General features: G+C 47.2%; 7 protein-coding genes across 7 annotated transcripts; 3 read left to right on the forward strand and 4 right to left on the reverse strand.

Moving 5' to 3' along the window:
* The first annotated feature begins 3,651 nt into the window (after positions 1–3,651).
* EDB91DRAFT_1226279 (uncharacterized protein) lies at positions 3,652–5,934 on the forward strand. The gene is made up of 16 exons (XM_041320984.1): positions 3,652–3,929; positions 4,000–4,081; positions 4,131–4,144; positions 4,212–4,320; positions 4,381–4,398; positions 4,449–4,474; positions 4,535–4,560; positions 4,616–4,653; positions 4,710–4,800; positions 4,850–4,865; positions 4,917–5,057; positions 5,113–5,172; positions 5,221–5,248; positions 5,300–5,357; positions 5,419–5,642; positions 5,699–5,934. Exons 1-16 carry the CDS (start codon positions 3,841–3,843, stop codon positions 5,744–5,746), a joined length of 1,068 nt encoding a protein of 355 aa, XP_041174160.1. The 5' UTR covers positions 3,652–3,840; the 3' UTR covers positions 5,747–5,934.
* A 510-nt stretch (positions 5,935–6,444) lies between these two features.
* Positions 6,445–7,989, forward strand: EDB91DRAFT_652341 (RNA polymerase II transcription factor SIII subunit A-domain-containing protein). Its single transcript, XM_041327997.1, has 7 exons — positions 6,445–6,609; positions 6,670–6,690; positions 6,749–6,852; positions 6,905–6,926; positions 6,977–7,077; positions 7,128–7,269; positions 7,327–7,989. The coding sequence occupies exons 1-7, from the start codon at positions 6,546–6,548 to the stop codon at positions 7,821–7,823; spliced, it is 951 nt and encodes a 316-aa protein (XP_041174161.1). The 5' UTR covers positions 6,445–6,545; the 3' UTR covers positions 7,824–7,989.
* A 165-nt stretch (positions 7,990–8,154) lies between these two features.
* EDB91DRAFT_1251535 (phosphoribosyltransferase-like protein) lies at positions 8,155–10,510 on the reverse strand (the record flags this gene model as incomplete). Its single annotated transcript, XM_041323393.1, has 10 exons — positions 8,155–8,566; positions 8,613–8,712; positions 8,762–8,835; positions 8,887–9,011; positions 9,059–9,282; positions 9,337–9,712; positions 9,768–9,853; positions 9,908–10,145; positions 10,197–10,384; positions 10,438–10,510. The coding sequence occupies 10 exons, from the start codon at positions 10,508–10,510 to the stop codon at positions 8,155–8,157; spliced, it is 1,896 nt and encodes a 631-aa protein (XP_041174162.1).
* Positions 10,511–11,513: 1,003 nt separating this feature from the next.
* EDB91DRAFT_1150077 (uncharacterized protein) lies at positions 11,514–13,004 on the reverse strand. Its single transcript, XM_041319387.1, has 3 exons — positions 12,806–13,004; positions 12,367–12,613; positions 11,514–12,296 (listed from the first exon to the last, which is right to left on the reverse strand). Exons 1-3 carry the CDS (start codon positions 12,928–12,930, stop codon positions 11,895–11,897), a joined length of 774 nt encoding a protein of 257 aa, XP_041174163.1. The 5' UTR covers positions 12,931–13,004; the 3' UTR covers positions 11,514–11,894.
* A 73-nt stretch (positions 13,005–13,077) lies between these two features.
* On the forward strand, positions 13,078–14,795 carry EDB91DRAFT_1150079 (uncharacterized protein). The gene is made up of 2 exons (XM_041319388.1): positions 13,078–13,393; positions 13,464–14,795. The coding sequence occupies exons 1-2, from the start codon at positions 13,165–13,167 to the stop codon at positions 14,378–14,380; spliced, it is 1,146 nt and encodes a 381-aa protein (XP_041174164.1). The 5' UTR covers positions 13,078–13,164; the 3' UTR covers positions 14,381–14,795.
* Positions 14,796–14,949: 154 nt separating this feature from the next.
* On the reverse strand, positions 14,950–17,146 carry EDB91DRAFT_1301081 (uncharacterized protein; the record flags this gene model as incomplete). The annotated part of the gene is made up of 16 exons (XM_041324982.1): positions 14,950–15,310; positions 15,363–15,559; positions 15,625–15,675; positions 15,728–15,864; positions 15,923–16,063; positions 16,115–16,130; positions 16,186–16,197; positions 16,254–16,278; positions 16,338–16,375; positions 16,428–16,453; positions 16,512–16,537; positions 16,590–16,607; positions 16,667–16,775; positions 16,840–16,853; positions 16,903–16,984; positions 17,058–17,146. 16 exons carry the CDS (start codon positions 17,144–17,146, stop codon positions 15,257–15,259), a joined length of 1,035 nt encoding a protein of 344 aa, XP_041174165.1. The 3' UTR covers positions 14,950–15,256.
* A 1,699-nt stretch (positions 17,147–18,845) lies between these two features.
* Positions 18,846–21,200, reverse strand: EDB91DRAFT_1301101 (uncharacterized protein). The gene is made up of 16 exons (XM_041324983.1): positions 20,838–21,200; positions 20,686–20,767; positions 20,623–20,636; positions 20,450–20,558; positions 20,373–20,390; positions 20,297–20,322; positions 20,211–20,236; positions 20,120–20,157; positions 20,036–20,060; positions 19,972–19,983; positions 19,899–19,914; positions 19,703–19,843; positions 19,457–19,644; positions 19,398–19,406; positions 19,140–19,351; positions 18,846–19,088 (listed from the first exon to the last, which is right to left on the reverse strand). The coding sequence occupies exons 1-16, from the start codon at positions 20,924–20,926 to the stop codon at positions 19,035–19,037; spliced, it is 1,059 nt and encodes a 352-aa protein (XP_041174166.1). The 5' UTR covers positions 20,927–21,200; the 3' UTR covers positions 18,846–19,034.
* Positions 21,201–24,477: the final 3,277 nt, after the last annotated feature.

A 24,477-nucleotide genomic window follows, 5' to 3' on the forward strand; every position in this document is an offset into this window, starting at 1 on the left:
CAAAATATGTTCGCTTGCCGGATGCATCTATCCCATGCAAAATTCGCAAGAACCCCAAGTTCTGGCCATTTTTCAAGGATACCGTTGGGGCCATTGACGGAAGCCATATTCACGTGTCACCTCGGGCGTTTGAACGCGGGCCTTATCGTAATTGCAAGGGATCTGTATCTCAAAATTGCCTCTTTGCTTGTGACTTCAGGATGAACTTTACATACGCGCTTACTGGCTGGGAAGGGTCGGCCACAGATGCCCGCATCTATGAGGATGCCTGTGCTCATGACCTTCGCATACCTCCAGGAAAGTACTTTCTCGCAGATGCTGGCTTTCCTCTACGGCCTGAGTTACTTGTACCATATCGTGGTGTCCGCTACCACCTCACGGAATGGGGCCGCGCAAGCATAAGGTGAGATTTTTTTTTTCAGCCGCTGGAGCATACTCATTTTTGCCTACAGACCAGCTAACAAAAAAGAACTATTCAACTTGCGTCATGCGTCAGCACGCAACGTCATCGAACGCATCTTTGGCGTCTTGAAACGGCGCTTCCGCATTCTCCTTCTATCGCCGTCATATGCTATGGAGATTCAGGCACAGATCCCCGCCGCTTTGTGCAGCCTACATAACTTTATCCATTTCCATGACCCTACAGAAGGCCCCATCCCTGTTGATGCAGACAATGACCTTGGTGATGTGCACACTGGAGACTGGGAGCAACCAGCGGTAGCAGATGACCATGAACCTGCTGATGCAGATGTTCATGCATCTCGTGATCACATTGCGGAGCAGATGTGGTTAGATTATCAGTGAGTTTTGCAAGAAAGAAGTGTTCTTGAAGGTGGTTCGGACAATGATCTATCAGACCAGGCTTTATCGGAGGATGAGGAGGATGGATTGGGTCGGTTCTAGAATAGACGACATCAAGTACATGTAACTGGCACTTGCGCGAAATCGATTGCATTGATACGAGCGACATGATATGAGCGGCATGATACGAGTGTACGAGCGACATGATATGAGAGCGGTACATGATATAGGAACTACATGGTGTTACGAGTATGAGACATGTTAAACACAACACGAGCGGTACATGATATCTACAGCTTCGCCATGAGCAAGGTGATATATTGAGAACGTGTCTCAAAGTCCCCATCAAGCGAAATGTAAGCAGCAAGAGTATTCTCATTTCCCTGACGGCCGAAGATCTGCATCAACATCGCTCTCTCCGTGACCTGACAGATGTCCATCTTGGATATGCATAATCTCCAAGGCACGGGTCATGGTGTTTGTGCTGGCGTTGAGTGATGGTGCAGAAGACATGGATGGGGTAGTCAATGACTTCTCAAGAACATCAGTCAGGCGGTTGATTGCACCCTGCATACCCATGACAGCGGCTGCAGGGGTGATCTTGGCTGCCCTGGCAGCACTGCTCATGAGTTCCTGACCACTGTGTCTGGACGCACGGGCCTTCTTTATGGCTGGTTGTGCAGACGACACCAGGGTCGAGGAAAGCGGGAGGGACGATAGCTGGGGATGGTCAGAGTAACTAGTTGGAGCAGCCATGGAGGCATAAGATGTTGAGTCAGTAGAGTCGAATAGAAAAGTGTCGGTGCGCAAGCGCTTGTTGCCGGAGGACTGAGAGGTTGTAGTAACAGTGGAAAGAGGAGGTTCATGGATGATGGTGCTAGGTGGGAATATGACGTCATCACTTGCATGTGGGGCGGCGCTGACAGCGTCCCCAATGGGACCCATGCTGGCAGCTGTTAGAATAATATGCCCTGTTTCTTCGGCTTCAAGTGCATTGGCTGACAAGGTGGGGGGTGGACCTGCAGAGGTAGGGTAGAAGGCATGCCTTCCACGAGCGCCGCTGTTCATCCCTAAGATCTCCAACATCTTGTCGTAGAACACCCAGCCCTTGTTCCGGAAGGGACGCACCGAAGCATGACACTATTGTAATCAGTCCCTGTATATGAGACACATACAATAATGATAGCTTACCTGCTGATCAACGTAGGCCTTCCACACAACTCCCGCGTCTGTACCTTCGATCGATGCTCCCGTGTTGTTGTCCCAGTGACAACCTGATTGGTTGCGGTACGTCTCAATGCTAGAGAATGTTTTTTTGAGCTAAAAACAACCATCAGTTCGTAATAGATTAAGATCAAGATAACATATTACTGTTGTCCACTTAGTCCTCACCTTCTTCCCAGTCTTCAGCGGCCCCACTGATTCAAGGTTTTCATTAGCATTCAGGAAAGCTGCCCCTTTGTTGAAAGTTTCCTGTGGAAAATTTCCTCCATCACCACCCTCTGCATGATTTATGATCAGGTAGTCGAGTAGCGCGTTAATCTCGAGGTCATTCCATTGTGCCTTGTTGGCAGCCTGAACTGGTTGGGCCATGAGAACAGTTGTATAATGGGCACAGATGGCGGTAATAGTGGCCGCCCAAGTGCAGATCTGTTTACGATGTTGATCGTCCAAGGGATACGAATTCATGATGATAAAATGTATAGGTGAAACATGAAGCAAGGTTCAGATTTCAAGTTCCGACCCTCGGGACGGCCCAAGCCGACAACCTTCGCACGTGATGTTATTTTGCCAGATGTTCGTCAACATCTCGTTGACGAACTGGCTCTAAGTGAACTGCACCATGGAAAGAAACCGCGATGCCAGAGTAGAATGGAAAACTTTTCACACACCGTCAATCCTTCACACGAAGAAGGACTGATCACGAGCAAATTGACGGTCCAGCACAGAAGCTCCATTCTTCAAGAACAATATATAGGGCAGAGTGTTACCTCTCTCACAAAACGCGCAATGGAAAGCATTGGTTCAAACGACGAGTCCAGACTGACCACGACGCAAGTTCTTCCTCTCTGACGCTAATCAGTATGAGATGCAAACACTGCAAGGATCCTGAAACACTGACCAAACAAGCAACCCTGCAGCGCAACACTAAAGCATTCGGAGGTAACACGCATTGCCTGTGACTGCTGGCCCTACCGGGAGCAAAGCGACGCGATATAAGTCCAAGCAACGACGAAACAATGAGACAACGAGTCTCAAACCTTTGATAAGTAGTCGCTTTCACGAATTACCAGTGTACAACCACAACAAGGACTATTTCAGCACAAATCCTGTCACTTGTGTTTATTTGGAAAGTTTGGGACCAGGTCTGACCAGGTATGTTGCGGTACCAGCTCATTTATACCGGCACCGTCTGATATAGTTATCTATAGCGCTGATTCTCACTCAAACATGGAAGAGCCCGAGCTCAAGTCAGAAATCTGCGGCAACATCACCGGGGCGTCCAGGGACGTCATATTTTCGCACAGTTCGAATCTTTCCCGAATGCGGTCAAGGATAAACTACGGCACGGTGCGCAAAGCTTTTACAGGCACTGATTGTCATTATGATCCCCAAGATATATTCTAATCTTTCAAAGGCAACAGCTACTATGACCACCCACGCCACATATAGTACTAGAAGTGCTGGCACTCTGGCAACGAATTGCAGTGATTGATCCATTTACGATGAGCTCCTGCACTTCCCTTCCGAATTCTTCGCTTTGCTGGGTCTGGACTTTGAGAAGTTCTTTCAGTAGTTCTGCGTATCATACGGTACGCAGGCGATCCAGTCGAACTACAGAACAGCATAATGGTAGATTGCCGACATCAATACTGTTCACATCACGCAGGGCTGTGCTTCATCAGATGGACGGTCTCGATGCTTACGGCCACTTACAGCCATGGTGCATCGCAAAATGAGGATCATGTGCTAAAGCTCTACAGCCTTGCTGTGGGATATATAGTGTGGTGAAAATTTACAGAATTTCCTCAGCCAACAATGTCTTCCTCAACCCAGGACGTCATTCCACAACTTGACCTCGGGAACACGTACGGGGCACTTTTTATCGGGGCTATCCTTGCAACAATGTTAGTTCACTATTCTCACTAGTATGCGGACAAAACTAAGCATTTTCTGTCATAACATCTCACGGAACAGTCTCTTTGGTGTTACAAGCGTTCAAGCTTTCATCTACTTTCAGACACATAAAGGCACGGGGATGACGCTCTATAAGCTGGCTGTATGTCTATGCTATGTTCTTCTCAGTTCTATTCTTAAAGCCGTTTTAGGTCATTTGGCTTTGGTAGGTATCACTTCAAGTTGGAATCATCCAGCATGTCGAGATCGTGCATTGTACCCTGAAATTTTAGGACACTTGATACTCTGCACTTGACCTTGATAGTCTATGGCCTCTATTATTATTTGGTGACCAACTACGCCAACACCGCTGGGCTCTCAGAACTTGTATGGAGTTCCAAAGTGAGTTCCTAATTTGGCCCTTGGAGTAGCCTTTACAAGCATATTGATGGGCTCGTGCAGCTTCTGATCCCAGTTGGCGTAAGTGTGAATGATTAGCTCTGTGACACTCTCAGACATGCTCTCCATAGACGATAATCGTTTGGGGGGTACATCTGTAAGTTCAATGCGTACAATGTTGTATGCAACATGCCCGTAATGCTTCCTTGGTGGCCAGTCTATATCTTCATCGCATATGGATAGGTATTTGTTCCCCTATCAGTGCATTTGCCACGACTAATGCGACAAACGAACACAGTCAGTAAGGGCCGATCAAGAGTTCTCCCTATTATAGTGGTAGGTGTGCAATTGGTATTCACGAGGGTGCCATTTCATTCTATCGTTACTATTAGGGCATATTTGTGGTCCTATGTTCAGGTGAGTCAGTCACCTGGAATTACTACTCCCGCTCGATCTTCAAATCATTTCCAGGAGTTGCCATCAGTGAGAGTTCAATTGTATATCATCTTAACCCAATCTAAATCAATGACAGGTCTTAATTGGGCCGTGTGAGTGAAACATCGTACTCCTCAACTATACGAAGTGCTGATAGCGAACAGATATCAGTGCAAAGTGACTGAGGATTTAATTAAAATCGACTGGGCGTTATACTCGACGTTGGGCACAATTAGTCTTCTCGATGTCCTTATTGCATCATCGCTATGCTATCTCCTAGCTACCTCCCGTACCGGGTTCTCTAGGCGAGCAGCGTTCCTTTCCCCGTCTGGATCTGATATACTAACACCGAGTACTTAGCACCGATTCCTTCGTAACAAAGCTCATGGGTTATACAGTTAGTACCGGCGGTTTGACGAGGTATTCCTCTTCTCCCCTGCTCCATACTTTCGCTTATATCACGTACAGTGTATTTTCATTGACATCTATCATTACAGTGAAGTTCCAATTGTTTTAATGTCGTCTTGTCTCTGAGGGTCTTTCGCAGTGCGCAGCGATGCCGAATAACTTCATCTTCCTCGGTGTTGAATTCATAATGGTGAAATGTATGACCAAAGCATTCTCTTGGGATTGTGCAAAGTTGCTGACCAGTGGTGCGCTTTCCAGTATATGTCAACTCGTACATTGCACTCCTGAATGTGCGATACTACACACAGGCCGACGCAGACAATATTGATTCTTCCGAGTTCCATGCCCGCCGCGACTTTTACCGGCCGGATCTGCGCCTTAGTGCGTCGCAAGACGAGAACTTCCCTGCACCCCGGAAGAGTGTGTTTACACAACCAGATGATGAATTTCCGCATCTCACTCGACCCGTTCAGGCTACTGTGGTTGGTAGTTGCGTTACTGATGATGGAAAGGGGCTAAATGACACGCTTTACCACAGCGGCCGATTGAGGTGAAGATGGAAATGGAGTCTTTCTCATCAATGTGATGGACTGTTGGCTGTCCGTCTTCTCACCAGATAGGACTCGCAAATACCTTATGGGTTCTTTATAAGTTATCACAATAAATATTAATGCTGGGAACGAGAGGAATCGGCCACTAGCTATGCGCTTCTTATATTATTCAAAATGGGCATTTCGTTTTGATGAGCAACTTTTGTGCGAGCTAATTTATCTCACACGTGAGTTTAATGCGCGAATTATACAGGAAGCTAGAGAAAAGGGCTCAACTCAACTTCTAAGCTACCCGCGCCAGTCATTTGGAAAATATCCTATAGACTTGCCTCTCAAAACGGGCGGGCATGCTAGGCGCAATGACTGGACGTTAATCAAGATCGACTATTATATGAGATGAATGAGGCGGATTCTTTCTCGCGCGCGCTCATCATGATGGTACTATCTTAGTTTTTCGTACTCGAGTCGCTTCTCTGGCTGGACCTTTATATTGCCACCTTCGTGCACCAGAGCGACTACTACTTTGATTTTGATAATCTACGATGACTTAACTTCCGCTATATTAATTAATGCATCTCCCGCGTCTTGTAGGAGTAGATGCACTGCAATGGTGGAATTCTAGCTAGTCTCCTTTCGATCCACAGTGTACACCGGGTATTAATCTCCAAAAAGGCAACAACCGAGGCGTGGGCTCGGGGGCAGTATTTAAGCGGTCAAGGCCCACAGCAATGATCAAAGGTTACTGAACTCAGCCAATTCACTGACTTATATACAAATTATATTCCCTTGCTCATCTGTCCAGCAGGCTACCTTTCAAGCTATCTTACTTCTCTTATGTTGTCCGAGATTGAAGGGCAGCCTCGTCGTTTGCCCACGTTGGTCACATTTTGCCAGCGTGGTGAGTTTCTTCTATCGCACTGTCTATGTGGTCGTATGCTAAGATGACCGTGATATACAGTCCTCTCTACATATACAGATTGTGCGTACCGAAGACATCAAACATCATCGTCCGAGACTCATGCAGATTATTGGTCCAGCTATAAGCAGTTTGGGAGACGATGCTATACGCTATGATGTGATTAAGCCAGTGCTAGAATGTTGCTCTGCAGACACCCTTCTTCGCCTGGAACAATCGTCACCCGTTCGTCCTATCTCCTCCCCTCGTGCTTTGATTCCTAATCTACCTCCTACAGTATCTTGTAAATGATACCTCTGGTGAGTCCAATAGATTCCAGTCTCTCCGCTGCTCTCTCACATTATCAAAGAAATATGGCAACGACTGTGTTGGAGAACATTTCCACTCTTGGCCGAGCAATATTTGCAAGAAGGCGCTGAAGCTCCTGAATCGTGGCGCGAGCAATTCTTCGTAAGCCTTTTCTTGAATTTATGAACACTTCTTGACAGAGGGCGCGACAGCTATTCCGAGAAGTAGAGGCCAAACGACTTGAACTAGTAGGTTCTCGTCTCCGCAGTCAACGTATGGAAGCGGATGAACGGAAGAAGGAACGTGAGGTTAAGATCACTGATCGCCTACCTCCCCCGAAACGTGCTCGAGGATGTACGTTGAATTTTTTGAACTCTTCCAATGGTCATTCATTGACATTTGTATATCAAGGGGGAGCGCCAAGTCAACCCAAGACACTCTTTCAGAAGACAAAGACTGAGGCTACGAAATTGCGTACCTCTATGTACACGGCTCGTATCCTTCCTCCTCAGCGAAACCGCATGATACACAGTTCACCTAGCCTAAGAGCCCCAGCACCTGGACCTTCCCAAACAACCAAGAGCATGGTTACCGTCAAGACAGTCACCTATAAACGACCGCCTGTTCCACCTACCCCGCCTCAGACATCTGGCCAAGCTCCTACAGCATCAGTCTCGGCTCCCTCAGGCCCCACTACTCCCCAGAAGTTGGCTGCTTCTCCTCCTTCTGCTCGCCCATCGAAATCATTACAGATGCCACAGTCATCACCATCCACAGGGGAACAGCGACCGTCAAAGCCTCCAATAAACAAGAAGGACCCCATGGCTTCTTTGTTTATGCCGAAACACCGCACCCTTTCTCAGCTTCCGGGACAGACCAGTAATGCGCGTATCATGCCGACCCGATAACGTCCAAATTGAGTTACTCACTCCACTGCATACGTTTTGCTTGATCACTTATTCAGCACTTGAATTGTATTTGTTGGAATCATCATCTATTATCCATTGTCGCACGACTGTCTCAGTAGTGTATGCCGAGTTTGCTTGTCATTTGCTATCCACGCTATCCCTGTTGACGTTGACGTTGACATTAGACGCATACCCCTTAAACCCTGACGCTCACTACGCAGAAATGCTCCTCGCGTTCTAGGCGACGAAATATATCTAACTATGAGACAAGGGATATCAAGAAATTATAATAGACATATACCCGGCGTCTACAGAAGAAACCAGATGACTGTCAACTGACATTCCAGGTGTTGTGCAATCCAACTGTGTCGTCCGCGCCATTGACTGGACCGCCAGACGCTACTACATTCTCCCTCCTGTGGAATCCATTGACCCTACTGCCCTCACTTTTGTTTTCCCGCGAGTTCACGGTGACCTTGTTCTTGACGTTATCCGCACGGAGTGACTCCAATTGGTTCAAATACTCCGCAGTGACACCACCGGTAACGTACTCTCCTGTGAATACGGAGCAATCAAACGTTGAAATGGACGGGTTGAATTGTCGCACGGATGCGATGAGGTCGGGAAGAGTCTGGAACACGACAAGGTCAGCACCGATGGCTTCGGCTATCTCTTCGGTGCTGCGCCCATATGCGACGAGTTCTGTCCTTGAAGGCATATCGATGCCATAGACATTCGAGTGCCTAAAGTTTCATCAGCAATCTGGCGAAGTTTATTGGTAGGGGTTACCGTATGGGTGGCGCGCAGCTTGCGACAATGACTTTTTTTGCGCCGACATCCTTTGCCATCTGGATGATCTCTTCTGACGTGGTACCGCGAACGATGGAATCTAGAATGTATGTCACGAAATGATCGATTTCAGCTGCTCTAAATCTTACCATCAACAAGGAGTACGTTCTTCCCAGAAAACTCCAAGGCCATGGCGTTCAGTTTCCTCCTGACATTCCTCCGTCTGTGAAAAGAGCGTCACCCCTTTGGGTTTACGTTAACCAGTAGGTATTACCTCATTTGTTGACCTGGCATAATGAATGTCCTGCCAACATAGCGGTTCTTGATGAAGCCCTCTCGATAAGGCAAGTTGAGCTTTTGAGCAAGATTCAAAGCTGCGACGCGAGATGTATCAGGGACCTGCAAATCTTAAAATAAACATTCCTGGAACGGAGGAAACCACTAACGGGGATGACAACATCCACTGTGATGCCACACTCCTTTAAAACTTTATCGACTTCAACAGCAAGCGCATCGCCCATGGCCATGCGGCTGCGGTAAACGCTGATGCCGTCGAGCACGGAATCAGGGCGGGCGAAGTAGACGTATTCAAAAATATCTGGTGCAAAGACCGCATGCTCTGCAACTCTTTTTCTTGAAACCCCTGACCGAGTGATTATCACTGCTTCGCCTACCCACAGCCCGACATCAGTAGCTGCAGCTGACAGTGGGAAAAAGGACTAACCGGGCTTTACATCTTCCCATTCGCTAAAGCCTAGAGCATCAGCGACAATGCTTTCGCTTGCAAAGAGGTAGTCTCTTCCAGAGTTGACCCTTCTGGAAGCCATCCCGACTGGTCTTATGCCATTTGGATCTCTGAATGCAATGATCCCAAAGCCAGCAAGCATGGCAACACACGCATATGCTCCTGTGCATTGCTTCATAAGGCCTCCTATAGCAGCGAAAATGTCGTCTTCGTTGATACGAAATTTGCCTGTCTGCTGGAGATTGTTGGCGAAAAGGTTGAGTAGAAGTTCGGAATCGGACGATGTGTTTATATGTCTATGTGCAGTGGCGTCCATAAATTGCAAGAGTGAAGGAGTATCTATAAGGTTCCCATTCTAGGCAGATCACCTTCAATCGATTCTGAGGGACAAGTCTTGAAAACAGACTCACATGTGCAAATACGATACCATATGGTGAATTAACGTAGAACGGTTGTGCTTCGGCGTGGTTCGAGCTGCCAGCAGTTGGATAACGAACTAAGATAACAGTATGATAATCTTTGGCAGGATCACGTTAATTCAAGGGCTTACCATGGCCAACACCCATACCTCCGATCAATTTTGCGATGGCCTTCTCATCAAAGACATCCCGTACCATACCGTTGGCTTTGCATTGAAAAAATCGACCCTTGGTTCCACAAGTCACGATGCCACACGCATCCTGTCCTCTATGCTGCAACATGGCGAGACCTTCAGAAATCTCTGGAGCTGCATCTACCGATGCATCATGGAGCAGCAGCCCTAGAATACCACACACTAAATCGGAGATCTGTCAGAGGATCTAGCGCTTAGGTTTAGCACGATCAAGAAGCAAACTTACTCGCAAACGTGGGGGTGGAACGAAAGGGTAGGAAGGCAGCAAACCTGAAACTGTGATATCGTGATAAAAGAGCTTAGAGCAACGGAAAAGTTGGGAGGAGGACTCTGAAGGAGAGTATCGCGCTCCGGCCCGAGCCACGTGCAACTTGTTGATCAGATCAAGTCGAGACTCGATGTCAGTAGCTGCATCTTGCCCATATTGAACGCATCTAATGGTCCAGTCCACAACGCAACATGCTTACTATCTTCAGTGAACTCGGAGTCGGAGTCGGACTGTCTATTTTCCAGATTTTCTGCACAGCGAGGGCCTAGCATCTCTAAGTCCGTTCCAATTCATGAAACGACCGAGAGTCGAGACTCTACCTTCTATACGGTCTGCTAAATTGGCTCTGCCCTGCGGGGTGATCACGTTGAAATTGCAGTCACACCAACTCCGCAACTACGGTTAGCTACTTACAACACCATCTTATAACAAAAGCAACCCATCCTGCGGAGAACTTTTGCGAACTCTACGAATTTTGTCTCACCACGATTATTTCTTTCACTGCCCTGAGGCTTCTTCCACCGTCTCATTATTTGACCAGGCGGGTTCTCCCCAGACTCCCCTGGGGCATAGTTCTGTGATACTTATGCCAAATGAGGTCAAGCTGGCCATTACGTTGATCGGGTTGCACAAAGCTCTGAATCACTAGCATCTGGCTGAGGTTGGCTGTTCACACGAGTTTTCCGCTTTAAGCTGTTGCTCGCTGGCAGCAAGATGAGATTTCCCACCTCTTGCCTTCTAGAGTGCCACGGTTTTGGGGGCCAGTCTGGTTTTTAATTGATCGCGATAAACACCTTCGCGCCAAGTGTATGCCCACCGCTATATTATCAGTCTGAACGTGCAGTGCTTGCACAACGATCTGATGAATCAAAGGCTCGAAGCAGAACAAGAGGGATTCGAAAGGCGAGTATCAGCGTAGGCGGTATCCGAGCCTATAATGAAGTCGGGCCGATATTCAATATGCAATAATTGGTCATAACTGGAAGTTGTATAAGAATCAATTGTGAAGCGAGGCCCGGAACCCCGAGTTCCCCAGAGCTGCTTCGACGATTGGCCGATTCACGATTCACACAGACGCAACAACAACCGCAAGATCAGCCTAAATATCAACATGATATAAGATCATCCATGATAGATAATCGCTGTGAGGCTTAGCCTGGCGGTGTCAGAAGCCTGGCTGGCCGCTGATATGATGATGATGGTGATGGTGATCTATGACGATGCTATATGAAGATCCTGTTCGAGGTCAGTCCATCGACGCCTCAGCAGCCTGGGAGACGTTTTGGGATGCAATCCCTCAGTAGATCATATGGTCAATTATAGCCTGCGTGATGATGCGTTTATTTGCACCAAGGCACAGAAACATACATAGGAAGCACTAGGGCTCTGAGTCTATGCGACAGATAAGGGCGGGGCAAGACAAAAGACGTCGAGGGTATGACATAACACAGGGCACAGAATAATCCGGACTTCCGATGTAAAATATACATACATAGCTGGGAGGGTAAGTATCACGGTGTGTGGGTAAGTGGTAGTAAGAGTACAAAGCCAAGCTTGACGTGAATACAGTACGATGCAAAGTTAAAATCCATGCCGTTCCACATTACCATAGTAGTATCATGTTTGTCATATCAGGGAAAGTGCATGGCTGAAACATTACGCCACTTTTGCTTCTGCCCAGCCACCCAGCACGGGCAGCTCGGCGACACCAAAGACAACGTTTGGGACGCCTTCCTCATCACTGGCCCTCCCTGTCGTCACGGCCAGGTTTGGATATTTGGCATCAATTAATTGTGAGTTGGATAGAGCAGCCGGATCTTCCGAGGAGTGCTTGAAGCGCATTGGGGAATCTGGGTGAGGCATGGATATCAGCACGCACACCGAGACGGTATCATCTGGGGAGGCATCTCGAATAACTGCGACTGGACGTGAATCGACAGCTGCAGAGCGTTGTTTGAAGCGCGCAAGGAATGAGGGTTGTCGTTGGTGTGGAGATTCATGAGGTAATCGGGGCTCCGCAGCGGGATCGACCCTATGTGTTAGGAGAGCAGTGACAGGCTATTTGGGAGTGTATTGAGTCGTGTATTGAGTCGAGCCCTGCAAACGGGTAGGGCAGTTCGAGACGTACCATAATGGCCTGCCAATGTGCCTTCTCCTGTAGGTCATCCTGTTCAATCCACGTTTCATACACGCTAGGTTTCTCTCCGATGAACCGTGAAGTAAGACCGAGCCCTGAGGGTGGTAGCTCAAAAAAGATTCCTTGTGCTAGAGCGCCTTCGACACGACGACGAAAGCGGCGGCGAACGAGGAAGGAGCGGAATATGATAGAGGCAGATATGAGAAGGAGGACAAAAAGTGTAGCGAGAAACGTGAAGCTGGTTGTAGAGTTCATTGTTGCAACGTTGAGGAGCCGCACGTTATTGTAAACAAGGCCAGATTATCCAAATAAGAGATCACAAGGAGGAAAACGTTTTGCAAATACGAGATGAAACGTTTAGGAAGCAGTGCATGGGATGATGAAGCCTGTGTAAGCCAGTGAATCATGATGCTGGGATCAGGCAACATACAGATATAGCGTGGTTGACGTAGATGGCTGCTGCGCACCGGCATCAGTTTCTGTTGTCGTCGGCTGTTGAACTGGGATAGTAAGCGTAGGCGTCGTCGACGACAACGACAACGACGATGAAGACATTAATATTATGCGAGCTCGTCGGATGGAACATCTACTAGTGAGCTCGTTACCGTTACCGTTACGGCTTCTTTACGAATTACCGTGGGAGGACCCTGGGCACCAGAGTCTTGGGATCAGATTTTGCTGACATAATCATTAGTTGATGGAACTGCCTCCCATGCGAATAAAATAGCTGCTCATTTCGCCATGTAGATCTAGCGCTCATCGCCTTTCCTACGTTCCCTTCTATCCCCAATGTCTTCGAACTCGACAGACACCCCAACCCTCCCTCCTTCACTAGATCTTCCACCTCATCTATCTGCACAAAAGTACTTTTTTGTCTGTACACTCACAGTCTTGGCTTGGGATGCCCTCGTTCTTACTCCCAGGTCCTACAAGCTGGGGCGTCAGCCAAAATGGCCAGCTTTGAAGGCCATGTATTACTTTTTGCAATTTTGGGTGCTAGCAGATTTCGTTGTAACAGGTGCGTTGTCTTATTAGAGCTAATTCCAGCCTTATCGCACGAGTTCTGGCGTTAATCTGAAACGCTACAGGCGTAATGTTCTTTAGTACAACAGTCATACAAGACACAGACTGCGTCAGGTTCTGGCCATACGAGCCAATTTGTACAGCAATTCTCATTGCTGTGGCTTCCGCCGTTCATGTCATGCGCATATCTGCTATCTACGACCACACTCAAAACGTTCGTGCAACCATGTGGGGATTGTATGCTGTTCAGATTGTCGTCACTGCCATTTGCTGTGGCTTCTATCGCTCTGTGCATCTTGAAGATGGCCAGGGATGCATCGCCGGTCCACTGAATAACGCAAGCTGGGTTGGAATTTACTGGCTAGCTCCTACCCTGCTCTACGGTACCAGCTTCGTCCTCGCTGCTCTACGCAGCATTAAAACACTCCAAGCCAAGAAAGTATCATACTGGCGTCTCATGCTTCGTGACGGCTTGAACCTCTACGGTGCCATTCTCCTTGTAAACCTTGTCAACGTCCTCTTCTACTTCATCATGACGCCCACGGATCCAACCGACCCCATCAAGACAATCGTTAGCAGCATGGCAGCTGTGCTTACCACAACCATGTCTATGCGCATCATCCTCTCCGTTAGAGGGGACCTTGCCAACGGAGGCTCGTTCTCTGTTTCTTCCCACGCTGCTTCTTCATCAGGCGCCAACACACACTCGCTCTCTGGCTCAGGGACCAGACCAAGAGGCGTTAACCACACTTTCACCCTCGGTGATATGCGTGATGCGTCCGTGGCGGTGGCCGGTCGTAAAGAGGGCGGAGAGTGGGACGCCGACAAAAGCAGCGTCACCCCTCATGAGGAATCCAAGGTTATCCTTCCAATTGTTGGGGAGGATATTGATGGTGGTATCCCGCGTGCGCGCACGGGTTTGGGCGTTCAGATCACAGTTGATCAGCAAGTCGAGTATGATGATGGATTTGCCAGGAAGTAATTTGCGGGATTTAAAGGAGCAGGCGTGTTTGCTGTGATGCGATTTGATACGGCGGGGCTCGCGATCCTGTTGTCTGCATGATATCTCCTGAGTCGTATTTTTCTTTCTGCTATTTATACCGTCTGTTTTGTTACCCACAGTATTCCCTAGGTACCCGTCATTGGAAAGAACGTCCATGATGCATTGTATTAAAGTAATGACCAAGCCGGCGGTTATTCGTGCTCACATTCTATGTACAGATAATATTTGATGAAAAAAAATCAGTCGAGTATCGTCCCCTGCTACAATTGCATCTCTGCCCAACGATAATCACCTTGCACTGATCCAGCCCTAACGTGAGATTGTGGCGCTGTCCGTATAAGATAACTCGCCCACGATAGAACAAAGAGATGCGTTAAGGAATATGAAAAGATGCATGATAAGTGATGAACAATGCAAAGATTTATGTAAGACACGTAGCAGATATCCATCAGATACACTAAAATTTAGCACTACATCTTCTGTAGATGGGCGCTGGCGACTGGGATCTATTGTAGTCATGTACTATTTAGGGTTCATTCCCAGACTGCAGAAATCCTGATCGGGTCGCTGTAGGAAGCAGTGAGTTGCTGTTAGAGCTGCAGTGCGCGGACCAGCGATAAGATGCCACATCCTACTATACTTGAGATAGGCAGGGTTACACTGGTGTGCCATCACTGTCATCCAATCCATAGGAAGTCGTGTGTCTCAAACGCACTTCTATATAGGTACAAATTGCTTCTAACTTCTAAGTAGCGATGTTTTAGTGTACTGAACCTGCAGGTACAAGTGTAGTGGGCTTGACTCCTCTTCTCCTCACAAGGTCCTATCTCGCGACAAGACATGCATACTCATCCATCACTCTGACGAGAAATAATCCATCTCCACCATCACCTCAATCGGCCGCTGTGGCTAAAGCATATCATTGAGTGAATCTTCCATCACCAGCAACGCAACTACCTACCACGACAGATGGAGTCGGATGCGTCACTGCGTCGGGATGTGTGTGCCGGGATGCCTGGAGTTCCCTGTTTTGCGACAGGTGGACCTCTGGATAGGTGACACCATCGCGCGTACAGAATGTGGATAGATCGTTAGGGCTTGTGTTGGGCTGCATGTAGTGTGGCGCGTTCAGGAGTGCGAGGAATGAGTTGACATATACTGGAATTTAAAAGAGTCCACTGGTCAGTACGATCCCAGGAGAAGGCCTTGGTCATACATTTAACGAGTAAAAAAAAGATACTGAGGAATATGAAGTTCTGCGGCATCACTGCGCACTGTATGTAACCCTCAGAGATGAGATGGACAGTACAGTCATTGTAAACTCACTGTGATCATAACTGTCATTGAACACATACTGCACGAGATATGAGTCGAGATATGGGATAGGCTCGAAGGAGGAATACCTCGTCAGACAGCCTGTATTGATGGTATAACCCATGAGTTTTGTTATTAAAGAATCGGTGCTAGTAAGCACTCCGCGTGAGTATAGCGGAACACGACAGTGAAAGGGCCGCTGCTCACCCAGAGAAGCCAGTACGGGAGGTGGCAAGGAGATAGCTTAGCGACGATGCAATAATGATATCGAGGAAAGTAGTCGTTCCAACCGTCATGTATGTCGACCACTCGATTTTAAGCAAATCCGTGAACACATGACATTGATACCTACTCACTATCAGTATTTCGTGTAGTTAAGGAGTACGATATTTCGCTTACATGGCCCACATAAGAGCTGCCATTGGCTTAAAATGATAAGCCAACACAAGGAGTATAATTTGAACCCTCACTGATGCCAACACCTGATTCAAGGGATATTCAAGATCGAGCGAAGAGCATTTCCATTAAATAGACTTACCTGAACCCAAGATTACGAATATACCCTAATAGTGGATGAACAGAATTAAATGTTGTAGAACATGTCTATCAATTGTAGACCTACTACTGTTATAAGGAGAGGTCTTGATCGGCCCTGGCCGACTAGGTGCATCACCAGTGAGTTGTGGAAATCCTTTAGCAGGGGATCAAATACCTATCCATATGCGATAAAGATACAGGCTAAGGTGCAAGAAAGTATTATTTAGATGTTGCATATAACACTGCACATCGAACTCACAAATGTACCCCATAGACGATTAAAAACTATTAAATGTGTGATCGGGGAGCATCGCAGAACTTAGCAAATGCAACTCACGTCGATTATAATCTGAAACTGCACGAGCACATAATAGCTTAGTAGAGGCTGCACGGAGCGTCAAAGGAGGAACTGACCTTAAAACTCCATACAATTTCCGTGAGCGCATTGATGTCCGCATAGTTGATCACTAGATAGTAGTAGACGCAATGGATGATCAAGGCCAGGTGCAGAGCATCGAGTATCCTAAAATATAAGACGACGGCATAATCTGGACGCGCTCAATGATAGCAACTCCAATGATACATACCAAAGCCAGATGACCTGACATAAAATCAAGAACTGAACTGACGAGAAACCAGCATAGACGTACAACGAACTTATAGAATGTTCTTCCCGTGTCCCTATGCGTCTGAAAGTAGACGAAAGCTTGAACGTTGGTTGCACCAAAGAGACTGTTCCGTGAGATATGTTAGGACGACAGAACTCGGTCAAGCGCTGAGCTTTGTGAGCAGATATTATACTAACACTGCTGAAAGGACAACACCAATGAAAAGTGCCCCGAACGTGCTCCCGAGGTCAACTTGTTGGGTAAGGTCCTGCGTTGAGGAGGACATTGTCGACTGAGCCAATTCCGACTCCAACGGAATAATCTCACTATATATCCGCAAGCCACACAAGTACAATGAGGGTAGCGCACTGCCGCCGGCCTGATCAGTGTTACTATGCGGATTATGGCCTGTCACGAAGCGCAGTGCAGGCCACACTTTGAAAGAAGGGTGTTTTACCGTCATCATCTTCTTGATCGCCTGCGTACTACTTGGAGAACGCGTACTGAAAGAATTATTAGACCAGGCCACAAAGTGAAATCAGATTGGGCAGTGAACACTGGAGAAGGCTCCCTCTGCAGTTGCATCAAACCGCCGTACTCTGCCACTGAGCCAAATTGTAAACGTCCTTCGCCATACACGTTATGATCACGTCACAAGCCGTTGTGATGGACAAAACGGCTTGCAACTCCACAGGTCACCAGAGGTCATCGGCGCCATGCCATGCCTACCATGGAAAATGAAGGCACTCATTCAATGAATTTCAAACACTGTAGTTGAAGAGTTCTCCTCGGCTGTGTTGATAATCACAGGTACTACCTGTATGCCTGTGATCGGCCTTTCCGAGTTTAGATTTTCTCGACAGATAAAAACTTACTACTCAGAGTCTGGTGGGTTGGGCACCCCATACATTTTTTAGATCGCGAATTGAGATGAGAATTCCTTAGGACATAAGAAGGACTTGATGTAGTTGGCATAAGAAGCGGATTCGTCTAGAGAATATTACAAATACCCGTATCCCATATCCTCGCCCAGATGAGAGCGGAGTTTGAAACAAACAGTCGACCGTTGTTTGTTATGATTTTGATCAACGGTCTGCCGCAATCAGCATACAAGCGCCCTCCGCTCGATGGCGCCAGACGTCTTATGGTCAAGCTCACCGCTGTCTGGCGCATCTAGATATATCTAGATCCCACTTACAAATCTTTACCAACACAGACCATGACCCTTGGCTGGGTGATCACCGATCATGCCCTCCTCTACGAGTCGGGATGGTTTGGGCTGAAGACAAGCCGTGAATCGAACCACTGGCGACAGTCGAAGGCTATCCTAGGCTACTTATCAGCCAATTATCAGCCTTAAAAGTTTAATACGGGACCCCGTGCTACAGCCCATCAAAAGAAGCCCATACAGCATACATACTTCTTAGTCTCCCCTATATAGACGAAGGAAGATAGCCGTTCCTTCTAATGCTTATACATAGGAAATTAAGCTTCAAGCCTTGGATTTTCCCCCGCTACAGTCGCCTTGCACTGTCCTTACAGCTGACCTCTCAACATATGCAAATTTCGTCGGATTAACAAACTTACCATCCACAAAGATACGTTAATAGTTCTGAGCTGACAAGTTGCATTACCGTCACGCATCTGACCGCCAACAGACATCCCATCCACGTCACGAGCCTAGACTCATCTGATGCCGATCGTGTGGTCTTGCTGTGGATGCCGCTACTTAGAAGGAACGACTTCAAGTATAACAGACCACAACATTATTAATCGCTCCGACCACGACTTCAATGAGCGCGTGTTCAAGACTGGATATCATGTTGTAGGTGACACGGACCACAATTAAGTCCTGGTCAGCTCAATCAACTCATAGGACTGTGTAAGACGCGCACACGCGTTGCTCGATGCTGCGAAGAAGTGGACTTGCTGGTCAAAGAAATCAAGAAGGCCTTTCTGGAATGGCAAGGTCACTAACACTGGTGGCAGGAAGTCGTATGTGCACTTGTATACAGTTCTCAGTAACGATATTTTATTGTAACCTGCAGGTGCAGGTGTAGTGGCCTAGACTGCTCTCGTTCCCCAAAACTGTTTAGTGTGATAATTTAATAAGAACTCACAATGTCCTATCTCGTGACAAGACGGACAGATAACAATACATGCATCATCATCCATTACACAGACGAGAAGGAATTCATCTCCACCATCACCTCCAACGGCCCCTGTGGCTAAAGCGTGTCATTCAGTAACTTCTCCATCACCAGTACACAACTACCAACCATGACAGATGGAATCGGATGTACCGCCACTTCATCGTCGGGATGTTTGACCATCATGTTCTTCCGGGATGTCTGGGATTCTTCGTCCTGCGACACGCCGTGGTGTAGTTCTGGACGGTAGACGCCGTGGCGCATAGAAGAATCGACAGTGCCTGTGTTGGACTGCAGGTAGTATGGCGCGTTCAGGAGTGCGAGGAACGAGTTGACATATACTGTAATTTTAATCAGCACGATCCTAGGAGAAAACTGTGGTCATACATTTAGCCACTAAAAACTCAATACTGAGGAATATGAAATTGTTCGGCATCACTGCGCACTGTATGTGACCCTCAGAGACGAGATGGACGACACAGCCGTTGTAACCTCACTGTAATCATAACTGCCATTGAACACATACTGCACGAGATATGAGTCGAGATATGGGATAGGCTCGAAGGAGGAATACCTCGTCAGACAGCCGGTATTGACGATATAACCCATGAGCTTTGTGACGAGAGAATCGGTACTAGTAAGCACTCCATGTGAGTATGTTAGATTCCGACAGTGAAAGGGCCGCTGCTCACCCAGAGAAGCCAGTACGGGAGGTAGCCAGGAAATAACACAGCGATGATGCAATGATGATATCGAGGAAAGTAATCGTTCCCAAAGTCATGTATGTCGACCACTCGATTGTAACCAGATCCGCGAACACATGGCACTGATATCTATTCACTACATATCAGCACTTCGTGTAGTTAGGCGGTGCGATGATTCACTTACATTGCCCACATAAGGGCTGCCGATATTGGGTCAAAATGGTGGGCCGACAATCATAATACATTTGAACACTCACTGATGGCGACACCTGAAGAAATCTTTAATCTCGAGCGAAGTGCAATTCTATGTAACAAGCTTACCTGAAACCAATACCACGATTATGCCCTAATAGTGAATCAACATAATAAAATGCTGTTGAACATGTACATCAATCGTCCACCTACCACTATTATAGGGAGAACTCTTGATCGGCCTTTGCTGACTAGGTGCCTCACATGAGTCGTGGAAGTCCTTTGGTAGGAGGGAAATAAATACCTATCCATAAGCGATGGACATATAGGCTAAGGCGCAAGAAAGTATTATTTGGACGTTGCATATAACACTCTGCACATCGAACTTACACATGGACCCCATAGACGATAAAAACCTGCGAAGTGTGACTGAGGCCCATCGCAGATCTCAGCAAATACAACTCACGTCGATTATTATCTGAAGCTGCACGAGACCGTAATGTCTTAGTAGAGGCTGCGCGGAGGACCAAAGTAGGAACTGACCTTAAAACTCCATACAACATCCGTGAGTGCACCAATGTTCGCATAGTTGATCACTAGATAATAGTAGACGCAATGGATGATCAAGGCCAGGTGCAGAGTATCAAGTATCCTAAAATTTCAGGGGACCGCGTAATTCGGATGCGCTCGATGATAGCAACTCGAATGATACATACCAAAGCCAGATGACCTGACATATAATCAAGAACTGAACTGACGAGAAACCAGCATAGACGTACAACGAGCTTATAGAATGTTCTTCCCGTGTCCCTATGCGTCTGAAAGTAGACGAAAGCTTGAACGTTGGTTGCGCCAAAGAGACTGTTTCGTGAAATGTTAAGATGACAAATACTTGGTGAAGCGCTGAGTTGTGAGTAAATAGCTTACTAACACTGCTGCAACGATGACACCAATAAAAAGTGCCCCGAACGTGCTCCTAAGGTCAATTTGTGGGATGAGGTCCTGCGTTGAGGAAGACATTGCTGACTGAACCAATTTCGACTCCAGCGGGGTAATTCCAGCTATATATCCGCAAGCCGCATGAGTACAACGAGGCCAGTGCCTGCCGCCGAGCCGAAATGAGTATGGCTTCTGCGGTGCTGATAGGCAGGGGCACAGCCCACACTTTGAAAGAAGGATGAAGTTCAACCCATCAGGCACCTACCATCATCATGTCCTTGATGTGCATGCAGAACTGGTACTGAAAGAACTATTAAATCAGGCCGCAAAGCGAAACCAAACTGGGCGACGAACACTGACTGGATACAGCTTTCTCTCCGTCGCGCAGTTGCATCAAAGTTAGTTATGTATAATTTTGCGCCGTACTCTTGCTGCTGAGCCAGATATGATAACACCTTTCAACATAAACATAATGGTCACAAGCAAGTCAAGTCATTGGTAGACACAACGGCTTGGGTCATAGACTCACAGGTCACCAGCCCACCAGGTTTACCCCCAACACCGCATGGAAAATGAAGGCACTGATTCAATCAGTGTTCTTGAGGAGTTCCGCTTGGCTATGGTTTTATCATTACGGTGGTACTCTTGTACACCAGTGAAGTTTGATCGGGTTATCCGAGTTTAGATATGCTTGAACAGATCAAACTTACTACTCTGGTTGGGTTGGGTTTGGCGCCCCAAATTTAGATTCAGAATTGAGATAAGAAGCTCGAGGAAAAAGATGGACTTGATGCATCAGTCCGACTCGGGGATTGGCAGCCTGGAGAAATGGGCCCATCTAGTCTCTAGAATTGTGAGCACGCATATCCACCAGATTAAACCTGTTTACATAAACTCATGGCTTCCTCATCATCCATCTCTGATATCAGATCTAGATGTATTCCCCCTCGAGGCTCCAGACTGACGAGATAAACAACTAAAGTGTAAAAAAGGAAGAAAAGAAAAGATATGGATGATCGAACGCATTGTATGCAATTGATACTTGAATAGTAATTGATCATTTATGTAAATTAGCAGATCCGGTCTACGACCGGTCACCGTCGACCCTACTCTACACTGTGGTTGCGTTTGAATCGGGGCTTGAATTAATAATATCCGTGCTATTACCCACCAATGTAGTTTGGGCTGGCCGCTGAAAACAAGCCGTCCACTGAGTCGAAGGCTATCCAAGAAGGGACCTAGATGCTTGTCTTCCTTCCGAGTCTATATAGTTTGACGGCTATCAGCCAAGTATCAGTCTTAAAGCTTAAAGATTTATACAGGCGCCTACACGTTGCGAGTCGAGCACTGGGCCACACTTACAGTCGTACACTGTATTTATTGGGAAGCCCCGTGTTTCCCCCGCCACAGTTCATGAATCAGTCACCTTGTACTGCCAGTGGCTAGGGCTGAGCGCTGATCTGTGACGGCAAGTAGAAGTTTCTTTAAGACTTTAGATGACGGCACAAGGTAGAACACAATCTCGCGCAATGTTAACCAGATACCAGCCTAGTTGTAATTGGGAGAAGTTCTGAGGGCTAAGTACATAAACACGATCTTTAAATATTGTTGATAAGTACGAAGCCTGTGATTAAGGAAATAACGAATATAAAGAAAACTTATCGTGCTGGCCACGGAAACGACAAGTTACCGGGCCTCGAACATTCTATCTCTCGATCAATCTGAAACCATTCTTCGTGCGAGGCGCGCTCGCCACATACCCCCCTCCAGGATGAGTATCATCCTCACTTTTCTTTTGCCTGGTGAGCTCCCTTTCAACTTTGTTGGAACTTTTACCGGATTGCTCTTCAGGTTCTTCCTCGTCGATCTCCATACAAGCTGATGCATGAGTGCGAGTGGATGATCGGGGAGTAGGAGCGCGCGGTGAGTGAGGAATAGTGCGAGTACCCACATAATGCAGTAACATATACCCGTCTCAGACGGGCAGCCGGGTGTGACAATGTGCCGATAGAGACGGGCCACCCGGTGCCGGCCCATGGCAATAATTGTACCATGTTAGACGAGTGGGCCGAGGGGGTGGAGTGTCCAAGGCAAACAGATGGGCCGGGTGTATATAGTATAGATGGTAGTATAGCAATGTACTATATAGGAAATTATGAATAGTAGTAGTGAATCCAGTGTGTGATAGATGAGTGGGCTGGAGGAATGGAGTGCAATATAGATGAGTGGGCCGGGGAACTGGGGTGTGATGGAGATGAGTGGGCTGGTAAATGAGGTGCAATGGAGATGAGTGGGCCGGTACATAAGGTGCAATGAAGACGAGGGGGCCGGAGAATAGGGTGCAATTGAGACGAGTGGGCCGGTATAGCAGGTGCAATGGAGATGGGTGGGCTGGTAAATAAGGTGCAATTAAGACGAGTGGGCCGGTATAGCAGGTGCAATGGAGACGGGTGGGCCGGTATAGCAGGTGCAATGGAGACGGGTGGGCCGGTAAAGGAGGTGCAATGAGGACGAGTCGGCCGGTGTTATTGGGTGCAATGAAGACGAGTCGGCCGGTGATATGGGGTGCAATGAAGACGAGCTGGCCGGTGATATGGGGTGCAATGAAGACGGGTGGGCTGGCATTATAGGGCGCAATGGAGATGGGTGGGCCGGTGATATAGGGTGCAATGAAGACGAGTGGGCCAGTGATATGGGGTGCAATGAAGATGGGTGGGCCGGCATGATAGGGTGCAATGGAGACGGGTGGGCCGGTATTATGGGGTGCAACAACGACCGGTATTTATGTAACCAGTTGCTTGTGGTAACATAGCACTCAATCCGGCGATTCCACCGGTGGTCTGATCATGTAAAATGGTTAAGATTTGACAAAGTTATGAGCCCTACAAGGGAAAGTCATAAATTTAGAGGATATTATGATATATTGTATCTAGACCATTGCAACCGGTATTTTTTGACTGGTATTTACATGGCCGGTTGCTTGTGGTAACATAGCACTCAATCCGGTGATTCCACTGGTGGTCTGACCATGTAACATAGTTAAGATTTGACAAAGTTAGGAGCCTTACAAGAGAAAGTCACAAAGTCAGAGGATATATCATATCTAGACCATTGTGACCGGGATTTTTCAACTGGTAGTTATGTGACCAGTTGCTTGTGGTGACATAGCACTCAGTCCGGTGATTCCACTGGTGGCCTGACCATGTAAAATGGTTAAGATTTGACAAAGTTATGAGTCTTACAACAAGAGAAAGTGACAATTTCAGAGGATATATCATGTCTAGACCATTGTGTCCGGTATTTATGTGACCGGTTGTTTATAGTAAAACATAGCACTCAATCTGGTGATTCCACTGGTGGTCTGACCATGTAAAATGGTTAAGATTTGACAAAGTTATGAGCCCTATAAGAGAAAGCCATAAATTTAGAGGATATATGATGTATTGTATCTAGACCATTGCAACCGGTATTTTTTGACCGATATTTATGTGACCGGTTGCTTGTGGTAATGTAGCACTCAATCCGGTGATTCCACCGGTGGTCTGACCATGTAAAATGGTTAAGATTTGACAAAGTTATGAGCCTTACAACAAGAGAAAGTGACAATTTCAGAGGATATATATCATGTCTAG

Source organism: Suillus paluster, assembly GCF_016628075.1.
Source record: "Suillus paluster strain FC165 chromosome Unknown EDB91scaffold_55, whole genome shotgun sequence".
NCBI classification, from domain to species: Eukaryota; Fungi; Basidiomycota; class Agaricomycetes; order Boletales; family Suillaceae; genus Suillus; species Suillus paluster.

Excerpts from the sequence above, each read along its gene's own strand:
- EDB91DRAFT_1226279 (XM_041320984.1), top strand. The coding sequence starts at position 3,841 with ATGTCTTCCTCAACCCAGGACGTCATTCCACAACTTGACCTCGGGAAC. Across the intron at positions 5,058-5,112 it reads TCCCGTACCGGGTTCTCTAG|CACCGATTCCTTCGTAACAA; the intron begins GCGAGCAGCGTT and ends CCGAGTACTTAG. Across the intron at positions 5,643-5,698 it reads GACCCGTTCAGGCTACTGTG|CGGCCGATTGAGGTGAAGAT; the intron begins GTTGGTAGTTGC and ends GCTTTACCACAG.
- EDB91DRAFT_652341 (XM_041327997.1), top strand. The coding sequence starts at position 6,546 with ATGTTGTCCGAGATTGAAGGGCAGCCTCGTCGTTTGCCCACGTTGGTC. Across the intron at positions 6,927-6,976 it reads TCTTGTAAATGATACCTCTG|AAATATGGCAACGACTGTGT; the intron begins GTGAGTCCAATA and ends ACATTATCAAAG. Across the intron at positions 7,270-7,326 it reads CCCGAAACGTGCTCGAGGAT|GGGGAGCGCCAAGTCAACCC; the intron begins GTACGTTGAATT and ends TTGTATATCAAG.
- EDB91DRAFT_1150077 (XM_041319387.1), bottom strand. The coding sequence starts at position 12,930 with ATGTCTTCATCGTCGTTGTCGTTGTCGTCGACGACGCCTACGCTTACT. Across the intron at positions 12,614-12,805 it reads ACGTCAACCACGCTATATCT|CTTCACGTTTCTCGCTACAC; the intron begins GTATGTTGCCTG and ends CTCTACAACCAG. Across the intron at positions 12,297-12,366 it reads CACATTGGCAGGCCATTATG|CCTGTCACTGCTCTCCTAAC; the intron begins GTACGTCTCGAA and ends ACTCCCAAATAG.
- EDB91DRAFT_1150079 (XM_041319388.1), top strand. The coding sequence starts at position 13,165 with ATGTCTTCGAACTCGACAGACACCCCAACCCTCCCTCCTTCACTAGAT. Across the intron at positions 13,394-13,463 it reads AGCAGATTTCGTTGTAACAG|GCGTAATGTTCTTTAGTACA; the intron begins GTGCGTTGTCTT and ends GAAACGCTACAG.
- EDB91DRAFT_1301101 (XM_041324983.1), bottom strand. The coding sequence starts at position 20,926 with ATGTCTTCCTCAACGCAGGACCTCATCCCACAAATTGACCTTAGGAGC. Across the intron at positions 20,237-20,296 it reads ATCGTCTATGGGGTCCATGT|CCTATATGTCCATCGCTTAT; the intron begins GTAAGTTCGATG and ends CTTGCGCCTTAG. Across the intron at positions 19,645-19,702 it reads TCCCGTACTGGCTTCTCTGG|TACCGATTCTCTCGTCACAA; the intron begins GTGAGCAGCGGC and ends AGTGCTTACTAG.